General features: G+C 34.4%; 1 protein-coding gene across 1 annotated transcript; it reads right to left on the bottom strand.

The window, feature by feature from the left end:
- Positions 1-2,240: 2,240 nt before the first annotated feature.
- On the bottom strand, positions 2,241-3,170 carry LOC110913063 (protein TIFY 11B). Its single transcript, XM_022157930.2, has 2 exons — positions 2,943-3,170; positions 2,241-2,863 (listed from the first exon to the last, which is right to left on the bottom strand). Exons 1-2 carry the CDS (start codon positions 3,082-3,084, stop codon positions 2,385-2,387), a joined length of 621 nt encoding a protein of 206 aa, XP_022013622.1. The 5' UTR covers positions 3,085-3,170; the 3' UTR covers positions 2,241-2,384.
- Positions 3,171-13,179: the final 10,009 nt, after the last annotated feature.

Below are 13,179 nucleotides of genomic sequence, written 5' to 3'. Positions count from 1 at the left end.
GTCGATTTGTAGTGGAAAAGAACAACTTAATTGTATCATCACCTGATAGCATAAAGGGGAATCACGATAGTGCGATCGGGAACATCGGGATTCCGCAGTACGGTGGTAGTATGGCCGGTACGGTGTCGTATCCTAAAGAGAATCGAAAAGGATGTCGGAAATTTGATGTATTTGGGATTTCTTTTAAGGCAAAGCTTGTGACTTTGCCCACTTTTGTGTTGGTTGATCGTGGAGGTATGGTGATTTAGGGTTGAAATGTTAAGAGGATTGGAGAAGATGAAGATGCTGAGTAAAGAGAGAGAGAAAGATACATAAATCTGGTAGGGAGAGAGAGAATTTAAGAGTAGTTTGATTTTAATTTATTAATTTGAGTAAATAGGGTAGAATGACCAAAATACCTTTATGTGAGGCAGTGGCGGAGTCAGAAATTTTTTCTTATGGTGTTATTTTTTATGGATACCCGGTTTATGGTAACCCGGAGTCGAACTTTTTTGGATCGGTTCGGATCTAGTCGGGTCAAATTACAAAGTCATTTGAAATATGTAATAAAATGAATTTAATAGTTGCTCTGTACGCCTTTTCATGTTTTGAAAATGATTCATAATGTTTTCAATGGCAACTTGAAAAAAACCTCTTTTTCATTACAACAAACAAGTGCAAACATCATTCAAATGATCATCAAATATCTTGTTAGGTTAAACAATTGAACAAAACCAATTAGACATAGGGCTATAATGCTTACTGGATTAAAAAAATAAAAAGAGTTAATTACTGTTTTCGTCCCTATGGTTTGTTAAAAATCACTATTTCAGTCCATTAGTTTAAAAATTGTGATTTCAGTCCTTGTGGTTTCACTTTCGTAACCATTTCAGTCCTTTTGGTTTCACTTTCGTAACCATTTCAATCCATTATTCTGTTAAGTACAGGGACTGAAATGGTTACGAAAGTGAAACCACAGGGACTTAAATCGCAATTTTTAAACTAATGGACTGAAATCACAATTTTTAAACTAATGGACTGAAATAGTGATTTTTGACAAACCACAGGAACGAAAACAATAATTAACTCAAATAAAAATTAAGCATGGACCTTTAATGATTTAAAGTATACTAATTAAATTCAAGTAACTGTGCTTAATTCTTGAAATATAAATTTATTATGTAATTATTTTAGAAGAAAACAAAACAATGGTCTCGTTTGTAAAAACACAATGGTGTCGCTCGTAAAAAACAATGGTGTCGCACGAATTTTTCCTATTATACGTTGTATTTGCTACACAAAATTCAATGGTGTCGGACGACACCGTTGTTCAAAGTGTGGCTCCGCCACTGATGTGAGGTCCACTTATTCATATTTAACCATGAAAAATAACTGTATTAGGGCTAACGGACATAACGTGCAATGGTTTGCAAACATCGAGTACGTTTTTTTATACTTTTTGAAGACAAAGAACACACTTTACAATCTAGTATCAACATAAAGGACGAGTTTTGTAATTTATACTTTATAATATTTGCAAACAAAAAAAAACCAAGTAATTATTTAATATCTTTTTTACTTGAAATAACAAAATTTGCTAAGGTGGCCGACAGTGTCTTTGTCGAGTACCTAATCGTATTGATGAAAGAAAAACGTGACACAAATATTCTTCTTGCCTGATTTGACTATTTGTTTTTCTTATTAACTCATGGCTCTGTAATCTATTATTGATCCACTCAAGCTGTCAAGCATACATGAAAGAATTCATTAAATTTAGACCGATATTTTTATATTGAGATGAATTCATTAAATTTAGACCGATATTTTTATATTTGAGACACGTGCTTCATTTTATTTTAAAACCAAATTAAATTACTTTATTTTATCTTTATTCATTTCACTCTCTCACCCTTTTTATATTTTAGTTTTTCTATTTCTATCCTCTTAGTTTTGTGCGTATTTATATCTTTATATTTATATCGTTTGTTTGTTTAGGAGTGGAAGGTCTTACCAGAAGCAACCATTTTATCTTTAGAGATAATAGTAAGATTTGTCTACATCCTACCTCTTTCAGATCTTATAAATGATTTGGCTATTTATTGAGATTTACTAGATACGTTTGTTGTTGTTATAAAATATACCATCTCGTATACCAAATAAAGTTGTGCTGGACATAGGTACGGAAAATCACTACCGTAGCTTCTAAATTCAATTACATACTACAAATCCTATGATGATATGGTAGAGCAAACAAAAGAAGATGACTAACAAAACTCTTGAATGATACTAACATATTAAATTTACATCAAAGTCCTCCGATAAATGAATACGTTACATTGCAGTCCAAATAGAAGTCAAATTCTGGTTTACGCACGCACTAAAAAGTAACCGATAGCTTGCTTAGGTTACATATTAAGGTCAAAACTACCGGAAGACGAACCACCGGGAGAGTGGTTGTGCAGTTGATAAGGCGCTGCTCGTACGGTGGCCCGGTCTTTTCTCTTGGCCAAAAACTTGTGCAGAGATGCTCTTCTCGCAATCGGCAGATCTGAATCCTTCTCTCCTTGACCACCACCAACAGATTTCAACTTATTTTTAGATGCCAATTCGGATTTTTCATTAACCTGAGGCTGAGGCTGAGGCTGACCGCTATTTGCGATTAACATGAGATCTCTGGCTCTATCGGCCGGAACATCGTCTAAAACCACTACCTGTCCTCCGTAAAAAATAGTCATCTGTGCCTTGTTAACTGATGAGCTACCTTTGTTTTCGACTCCACAGCTGGAAGAATCTAAGATAACATATTCAGGAGGCGCTGATTTTTCACCGCCTACGCTGCTTAACAGGTCTATAGTCCTCCTAGCTTCTTCTGTCTCTAACACACCTGAATCGAGTTCACAGATGAGTTTATATATAATTCACTTATTTATTATGAGATCTAAACATAATTGTACTGTACCTACCTGTAGCATCAAATTTTGCGTTGATGATGCCGAAATTGAGATCTCGGATGTTGCTATTTTCTTTGAGAAATAGGCTCAAGCGATTGCAAGTCTGGAGAAACTTTGACTTCTCCGGCGGTGGCTTTCCGGTGGGCGGCGACATACCTAATTAAAATATCTTTATTATTATTGGTGGTGATGGATAAGGAAGGAGGGTGGAAAGAAATGGAGGGTTTGCATTTTATTTTAAAAGGAAAGGAGGTTATTGGTTGGTAGGGACACCCATCCATTTAAAATCACCCATCGTTTCTCGTGTTTATTACACACGTGTTTATTGTTTTCCAGAGAAAAGGAATAGGGCGGTGCTGCCCACACAAACTGTACAAATTTATTATTATATTAATAATAGCAACGTCACATTATTATTATTATTATTATTATTATTATTATTATTATTATTATTATTATTATTATTATATATATATCAATTACTAACACAACTTTGCGCCAGCCAACTTTTTGTTCTTTGCTTTTTGACCACAGCTTTATGGGATATTTTGTGTTTATGGCACTAGACTTTGGTCTCTCAATATGATTATACATCAACTAGAAACCTCCATACACAATTACTATCCCCTCTCTCTCTCTCTACCCTACACACATACATATCACTCTCCTCCTTTTTACTTCATTTTCTTCCAATTTAGAGAGGAGAGAGTACATGATAGAAAGTAGAAAGAGATACGGAAGAGAGAGAGAAACTCAAGAGAGACCACGGGTGACATGAAGTTGTTGAGGGTTGTCGTGTGGTTCCAATGACGGTAATGATCGGCGGCAGCAAGGACGTCGCCGGATATTGTTTGTTGTTCGGCAGAGTTTCGGAGTCGGGAATAAAAACTTCGGGAGCTAACTGTTGGTGAAATCCGGTCAGCGGTGAACAGTGGTCATCGGTGACGGTTGATACTGGTGGTTGTTCGCCTCTTGGCAAACACAGTTAGTGTCGGGATGGTGGTTTAAGACCATGGCTGCTCAAATGGGTTCGCTGTGATGGATTTGATGCCATTAAAAATGATTTTATATTTGGTTTAATTAAGTTAGTTATTTATCATTTTATTTAACTTTGTTATTAAGAAATAAATTTAATATTAATTAAGTTAGTTATTCATCATTTTATTTAACTTTTGTTATTAAGAAATAAATTTAATATCTAAATTAATATTTTTCAGGTTATCCTAAACCGTACTCGAACTCCTTCCTCAGATATAATTTGTGATTTTAACTTTCTTCACTAAATGATATACATTATTACTAATACAAAACTTTTCATTAAGAGGTTTCAAGTCGGGTCAGATTTGGTCATCAACAGTCACCCGGGGGATATAGATATGTATAAACGATTAACCGATAGCGTATCAAGTGTGAGACATAACGACCTAAGACACCGTAATCGACTATATATATATTTATGTGAAAACATAAGAACATATATATTAGTTTGGACTTTAGGTATGCATAAACCAGATATGATTTTATTTAATATATGCCTAAACACGACATATGAGACGTGGGATATAAATATTACATTAGCTGATTAACTTGGACAAGTAGCCGCGACACACGGAACTTTAGATGTATACACAATTAGGTGATAAGACACGACCTTCAAGACATGAGACTCGGAGATATACAGATAAGTACACATACCGAGCCTACAAAATTTATTAAAAACTGGGTCGCCCCGCCGCGGAGCGCGGGTTTTATAACGAGTGTGTGCTGATACCGTAATAAAGCGAACATATACCGACCGAATTCCATCATTCATGTTATCACTGTGTTTACATTTTCATTTAAAATTTGTTAAAAGTGAGCCGCTCCCGCCGCGAAGCGCGGGAACTACCCCTAGTTCAAATTATTATCGAATTCATCTAGGTAAATTGCGATTTTAGTCCTTGAGGTTTGTATCAAATTGTCACTTTAATCTAAATAGTTTTGTTTTCTCCTCTGAGTTCCTGACTTTTCACATTTTTTGCCAATTTGATCACATTGTCTAACTCCGTCTAAAAACCCCGGTTATAATAGGGGTTTTTTTTTTTGTATTTTCACTAAAAACTTTTTAACTTGCCATTTTAGTCCAAACCTTATAACTCAGTACTAGATGTACACCCGTGTGAATACACGGGTTTGTTCTAATAACGATCGGAATCAAATACTAAAAAACTTATTATAATATATTATTTAAATTCTTTGTATTTAGTTACATATCTTTATAAAACAATGTTAAAGACAGTATGTGTTAGTGTACATGTTTGATATAGAAATAAACTTAGTAGTTTATAATGAAATCATTAATGACTCTAGGTGGACACCCGTCCGATGGACGTGTAGAAACCCGGGTAGAGAAATATATTGATATGCCATATAATTTTTAAATAAAAATAAAGATAAAACAATATTAAAACGATTTCGTCAAATAGACCCAACAAACAACATGAAAATAGTGTGTAAAATTTTAAAACGATTTCAAATAATATAATCTAAACAGGTTTAAGACCATGGCTGCTCAAATGGGTTCGCTGTGATGGATTTGATGCCATTAAAAATGATTTTATATTTGGTTTAATTAAGTTAGTTATTTATCATTTTATTTAACTTTGTTATTAAGAAATAAATTTAATATTAATTAAGTTAGTTATTCATCATTTTATTTAACTTTTGTTATTAAGAAATAAATTTAATATCTAAATTAATATTTTTCAGGTTATCCTAAACCGTACTCGAACTCCTTCCTCAGATATAATTTGTGATTTTACTGATTCTAGGTTGTTTGTTTGATTCCGCCTTTCAAACAGTAAATAAATAATTTACACTCATTATAGATATGAAGAAAAAATATCTACCTCAATAAATAAATAATTTACACTCATCATAGATACGAAGAAAAAATATGCTACAAATCAAAGAGAACTAAAGTTGTATTAGAAATAAGACTAACCACAAATCAAAGAGAACTAAAGTTGTATTAGAAATAAGACTAACCACAAATGAGAGTAACCACAATTTCGGTCTTTGTGGCAAACACCCAATGACACGTTCAGTTTCTCTTTGTCAAAATTGAATAATCGAGTCCATCTGGTTGTCGGTTTGGAACAATAGCATCCATGTTGTTAATGGATGTTTGTTTTGATGTGAAAAGACCTAGATACCCCCATATCTTTATTTACAATGTTAGTCTCTCTTGTTAATTTAATATATTCCCTCCAAATTCAAAACCCTTTCCTAATCTAGTAATTAACCACCAAATCATGAATTTTACCACCAAAAGAATCAGGGCAGGCTATCATGATGTGCGGGAAGGACTTCTGCACAAGGCCCGTGATTTCGAGGGACACATGATTATATATATATATATATATATATATATATATATATATATATATATATATATATATAGGAGAATGATTATTTAGGAACCACCCTTTATTGCGAGAACCAATGTGAACACAGCCAAAAATACCTAAAAATAGCTAAAAAACACACAATGTTTTTTTTAATATTTTTTAATGTAAAATCGCTGGATTTCGTTGTTAAAAAAATAAAAAAAATTAATTTTTTTTGCTACTAAAAGTAGCGATATTTTACATAAAAATATTAAAAATTAAATTTTTTTGTGTGTTTTTTTAGATTTTTTAAGATTTTTTGGGGGGTTTAGTTTTTAGCATTTAGCGTGGGTGGGTGGGGGGGGGGTTAGGTTTTTTTAGGTTTTTGTAGGTTATTTTGTTGTGTTCACATTGGTTCTCACTTTTCTCACAATAAAGGTGGTTCTCGCATGAACCCTACCATATATATATATATATATATATATATATATATATAGGGGAAGGTTCATTTGAGAAGAAAAATTAATTGAGAAGAAAAAGAACAAAGGGTAATTTTGTAAAACATTAAAGAGTTTTTCCACTTATCTCATTTATTATCATTTTTGACTAATTAATTAGTCATAAAGACTATTATCTTTCACACTAACTTTTTTTGCCTACACACATCAAAAAGTTGTCCTACATATTTCGAAATTCATCCTACACGTTGAAATTTATCTTACACAAGTCGTAATTTATCCTACACAACTTCTAATTTATCCTACACTTTAAATTATTTTATTTTATTTTTTTTAAAATATATATATTTTGAAGATAAGTTACAAAAAATTTAATGTATTAGCTATTAATTAGAAAGACTACAAATTAATGACCTATGTAGATTTACCAATGTACCCTTATAGTAACATTAAATACTTATATTAAATGAAGTAAAATAAAGCATTCTTATTGGTTGCAATTTGTTCTTTTTTCTTCTTACAAAAAATTTCTTCTCATTTGAACTCTCCACTATATATATATATATATATATATATATATATATATATATATATATTATTTAAAAAAATACTAATACAAATATGATTTTAATGGTTTTTAATTTAGCCCACTACACATTAGGTTTATTGGCCCAATACTAATATGATTTTAATAAAAATTATAACACATGACGAGAATTTCATGGACTCCTAGAATCTGAAAGGATAAGACGAACAAACTCATCAAAGGTCCGAACAGTCGAACATCATCACTTCATCATAACTTCATTGAATCACTGGGCATGGGCTGCTGCCAACAGAAGATTCAGAGATGTGAACAAGAACAACATCGATTAGAGACGCGAACAAGAACATCGACCAGAAGATTCAGAACTCAAAAGGTCCGTTTGTCAGTTTTGTGTTAATTGTTAAATTGTTAGTCTGTTAATTGTTGTTAACATCAGAACCATGTTGCCCGTATCTGTGTACGGCATATCGTATTGAATTGACTATTGAGTATTGTCTTATATTGATAGATCGCAGTAATCTGCAAATAACAATGTAAATTGTATATTAATCATACTAGACAGTTGTGTTGTGATTCGTGAATGGTTGTAATTTGTAAACCTTGTATTAAATATTAATGTATGTAAAAGAAATATCATTGTATAAGTTGCCATCAGTGGAGGAATCATTGTATGAAATTCTTGTTAATTGAACATCGATTATTATTTTTAGGCGTTAATGGCTCCTAAACAAGCATCCGGATGGCAAAAACATCAAAAAAAGAAACGAGCGGAAGAATTGGTGAAATCTCAAGCTGGTGCTATACAAAAGTTTTTGGCGCCTAATCCACCTATAGTTAATGTTGAAAATCAACAAGAAGAGGTTGAAGTAGAAATAGAATAGGAACAAGAACAAGAACGTGGAAGTAGAAGACGAGGAAGAATGTGTTGAAGTAGAAGACGTTGAAAAGCAACAAGAAAATGTTGAAAAGCAACAAGAGCAAGAACGTGTGGATATATTTGATCCAAGAAGGTGGGAAAGACTTAATGCAGATGAGCTTAAAGTATTGGTCGAGAAAGGTCCTAAAAGAGATACTAGTATAGACTTTGGAGGGAGCTCAGAGTAAATTATTTCTTATATATTGTTGATTAAGCTATAGCTTCTTTAGAGAAATGATTTGACCAATTCAAATGGTATGAGGGGTTATTTGGCTTTTTGTTTCCACAGAAGTTGAGGACTATTAAAGATGAAGATCCTAAGTCGTCTTGTTATCGTCTTGAAGATGCACTCAAGTTTGAAGGGAGCTCAGATATTGATGGCGAGGCACTATATATGGAGCTTAAGTTCTTTCGTGTATTACTAACCAGTAAATTTAGCAACCCTATAGATGTTTTAGAGCATATGAAAGAAGATGATTATTTCCCAGAAGCATGCATTGCATATAGAATACTGTTAACTATTCCAGTCACCATGGCATCTGCAGAAAGAAGTTTTTCAAAGTTGAAATTGTTAAAATCTTACTTACGATCTACAATGTCTCAAGATAGACATTGGGGTCCGTGGACCCCGACCCGCATCATGTGGGTCCGTGTAACACCTCGTAAAATCATACCCAATAAAATAAAGACACGTGTCATGTAAGACAAACGTGTCAGGAACCCGGATCAAATAAAAGATGTATGGTAGGATTTATGAAGGATGACATGTTATTAAAATACCTCTGAGCGACCCAAGTTATAAATCCCAAGATCCTTAAATCGTTATGATAAACATCTAATATGTTAACCGGTTGTTCCTAAATAGATAAATTCCATTCTTATATGGAATTGGGTTCTTTAAAAATGTTACTACAAAATCCTGATTTAATTCTTGTTTAAAAAAAGTTGAATTTAGTTTAATAAGGCATGGCCAACCTCCATAAGAATCCAAAGGTGAATTCTTGATATTCCGACACGTCAAAAACCTTACACAAAGAGCCAAAGTGGTGTAAGTGCATGCAAAGCATGCAAGGGCTGAGCAAAGAGACCCTCAACTGAAAAGGATAGCATGAGATTCGGACTTGTAAGAGTTGCATGGTCAAGACTTGAAAGTTGCAAAATTTTTATCCTCAGACCATCGGTTACGGACCGTAAGGGTCCAAGCTTACGGTCCGTAAGAGGCATACCTGGGCGCATCAAACCAGGGTCGGTTACGGACCGTATTCGTATAGGCTTACCGTCCGCAAGAAGGTGCTTACGAACCGCAAAGGCTTCAGCTTACGGTCCGTAAGCCTGTCGCTGGCAGCAGGTTTTGGACAGCTGCCTGTTCAGCCTGTTGCACCGCCTTAGTAGTGTGGTTTTCGGAATCAGGGGCTTGGTAACTGGTATATAGCAACATAGGGACACCTGGGATGATCTTTCAACATTAGTAGACTACTTTGGCATGATCTTGTGTCATTTTGTTCACTATTTAAGGAAGTGAAGTTGTAACATTTTGATCACTTCACTCAAGCTCATTTCATTTGATCTCTGGAGCTCCCTGGACAGCAACCACCTTCTCCTAGGATCCCTAATCATAATTAGGACTCTTGTAAGTGTCCTTAACCTCCTTTAATTCAGTTTAGCTTAGTTAATTAGCTAAAAGTCAAATCGTCGTAATTAAGGTTTGACTTCGAGATTACTCAATAATTATCCAGTCAAATCTCGAATTTAAAATACCTATAAGTAGGTAATTATGTGGGTATCAAACCCTTAAAAGGGTACTCTCTGATTCCCACTCTAACTATGTCAATTGTCGGGTCAAAGCTAATTACAAAAAGTCAACAGAAAGCTTTATTTCAAATTAATACATAATTAGCAATGTAGGATTCATGTAACCTGTTTTATCATTAATATAACTTGGTAATTAATATAAGAACATGTCTAAACATGTTCAACTCGACAATTTTTAGTTTAGGCTCGGTTTGGAACCGAAAGTTGCATAGTTTGACTTATGCTTTGACTTTCAGTTCTGACCCGTTTAAACCTAGTTTAGGATTGCCTTAGAGCTTCTTTTGGACCTAGTTACATGTTAGTATAACCCTCTGTGATTATACAACCTGGTTCATTAGATATCCAATTATTATGTAAGTTTCCGTTAATTGCCTAAATGTTGACTATTATGCCCTTTTCACCTTAAATTATGATTATTGAAAATATAAAAGAGTAGACACCTTAGTTACTGATTTATAAACTTGTACCTAAAATTTGACATCAGTTTGAGGTCTGGATTTAGAGTTATGCTCATTAGCGTAATTAGAAGCCTTCTTAGTAATTAAATGGCGTAATTAGCATATAGCCTATCTAAACCCAAATTTTAATATCAAACTTTTTACTTACTGATATAAAATAATATTTTGGGATTTTTGGAGATTTTTATTTATTTTTAGGCTGAGCATAACTTAGAGTTCTAAGCTTAGTTCGGTTATTGCCGGTTTTGCCCTTTTGGGCTATAAAATGAGTTTTATAAATCCTTTTGGCCTCAAACCTTTTTCTACTGATTCAATATGTTAAATAAATTATTTTGAGCCTTCTGGAATATTAAAAATATCAGCTTTCTATACAAAACCCGGAAATGGCTCTAAATCGCCTTTTTAAGCGTTTTAACGACATAGTATGTATCAAAACTAGTTTATATATATAAAGTCTGATACCTACTTATATATTCAGTAATTTTTTTATATATAACAGTAAACAAAGGTTTTAAACTCAGATTTCCAGTTTTGACCTTTTAGGCTTATGTGAAATTACCAAAATGCCCCTTCGGTGCAGAGTATGGTTATAATTAATAAATTTCACATATATATGATACCCTACTGTTATAACCCATTAAAATGAGTGTAATTACTGGTTTATTCAGACCTGTAACTCAGGTTACTAATTAAACTCTTTTATACCATTTAAAAAGACCAAAATGCCCTTATGAGGCATAGTTTGAGTTTTAAATCATTTTGAGCATAATAGGAGATATCTTACTGATGTCACAACATATTTAGTGCATATTAACTTAGGGAACTTGTATATGATTCATATGGTTACTCGTTACGCACTTTTCGCGTTCGGATCGGCTTATGTAACTAGTTTACGTATATTAGCCGAAACGGGTCAAACCATACCGTCTTTGTCTCAAAATCCAGAATGTGTTTAAGTTACCCATATTAAACAAGCATGCAAGCTTGTCGGGTCAAAACCACATTCTAAACCGGTCTTCGCTTTATTATGCGGTTGAACCGTATTCTTTCTTTAAAACTAACCGGTCTAAGCTTAGGCTAAATTAAAGACCCGTTAGGATTCTAATAGGTTATTATAAACCTTCGTTCTAGAATATGAGATCCAGTAAAAGATATTTGCACTTGCTTATTGTGACTATACTTTCTCAGGTAAATACTTTTAATTTATTTTCCCTATACGGGCTTGGGGTACGGTATATAAAATATCGCTTGGTCGGGCATTGAATCTTTAATCAAATGTAGGTTAAATCATTGAAATGACCCGTTAAAATTGTTATGTTTGCTTAAAGCCTTTGGGGGGTTAATGACCATGTCCCGGATATCCTTGGCATCATTTTACGAAATGGCCACGACCTAAGCATACGGGTGTAGGCGTACACCCGTTGTGCATAAATATTAAGGTATAACCGCCGGTTTTGGGTTAAACCGCTGCGGGATTATATCATGTGGTGTGTTTATTGATCTTTAACCCGGTGTAGACCCGGGCTACTGGACGCATAAGAAATATGTAAATCTTTTACAAGTTTATATTCAAATAATTATCCCAAGTTATAAAAATCTTTTTGTGCCATGTGCACTCAAATCAATTTTAAACCTTTTCAAAATGAGTCAGTTAAATTGTATTTACCAGTGTAAACTGACGTATTTTCCCAAAAAGATTAAGTGCAGGTACTACGCGTAATAGGCTGGCCTCTCCTTAGCATCATTTAGAGTCTCGCAAGGTTGGATGCAAATAAATCTGTTGAACAAGTTTCCTTTTTCTTTTGATCCGCATGTGGATCTATTTCAACTGTTTGTGATACTTAATATTACAATATTTATTCGGTTGAAATAAATCTATCTTTTTGCTTCCGCTGTGCATTTTAAATTTGTGTTGTTTGACTATGATGATATCAACTACGTCACGATACTCCCCACCGGGCCTACCGGTGACACGTGGAAAGTAGGGGTGTGACAGGTTGGTATCAGAGCCAACATTGAGTGAATTAAACACTAGCCTTTTGTGTTTAATCTCAGTGCACAAATTGCACATTCCTCGAGTTCCGAGTCTAGACAAAGAACATAGGACAAATTCTGTTTTGTTTTATTTTGTCTTTTATTTTATATATTCATGTTGTTATCTTTAATTATGTTTGCAGGTTTGAGAATGCCACCCAGGATGAGACGAGGACGAGGAAAGGCTCCATTCACCAGCCATGACCATGAAGTCGGGCCTTCTCACCGGCGTACACCCTCGATCACTATGAGCACGAGTCCTCAGGAGCCCTGGAGGACGTATATCGAACCCGGGAGGCGATCTGTCTCCCTAAGCTCCTCACCATCCTACTTTCACTCATTTGGGCCTCAGTCTGAAAACGAGCCCAACAACCCCCAAGCATCCTTCATGCCACTACAGCGATCAAACTCGCACCATTCTTTCGGTGACCCTACCCCTGCTTTTCAGAGCTGGTTCAACCTGGCTAATTCCATTCAAGAACCCGTGGGTTTCAACCCACTAGGACCTGAAGATCATTTTTCGGGTGACAACGACATGGATGAAGATACGGATCCCGTGGAGCCTGCAATCGGACCCCAAACCATCCCATCGAGATCTCGGATGGGTCCTCGTTTCATAGATCGCCTTACCGCGGTCCAGATAGCTACCAGGCGAG

Source organism: Helianthus annuus, chromosome 15 (assembly GCF_002127325.2).
Source record: "Helianthus annuus cultivar XRQ/B chromosome 15, HanXRQr2.0-SUNRISE, whole genome shotgun sequence".
In the NCBI taxonomy this organism is placed as follows: Eukaryota; Viridiplantae; Streptophyta; class Magnoliopsida; order Asterales; family Asteraceae; genus Helianthus; species Helianthus annuus.
The sequence above is the reverse complement of the archived record's forward strand: the minus strand, read 5'-3'. Positions and strand labels throughout refer to the sequence as shown.

Excerpts from the sequence above, each read along its gene's own strand:
- LOC110913063 (XM_022157930.2), bottom strand. The coding sequence starts at position 3,084 with ATGTCGCCGCCCACCGGAAAGCCACCGCCGGAGAAGTCAAAGTTTCTC. Across the intron at positions 2,864-2,942 it reads CGCAAAATTTGATGCTACAG|GTGTGTTAGAGACAGAAGAA; the intron begins GTAGGTACAGTA and ends AACTCGATTCAG.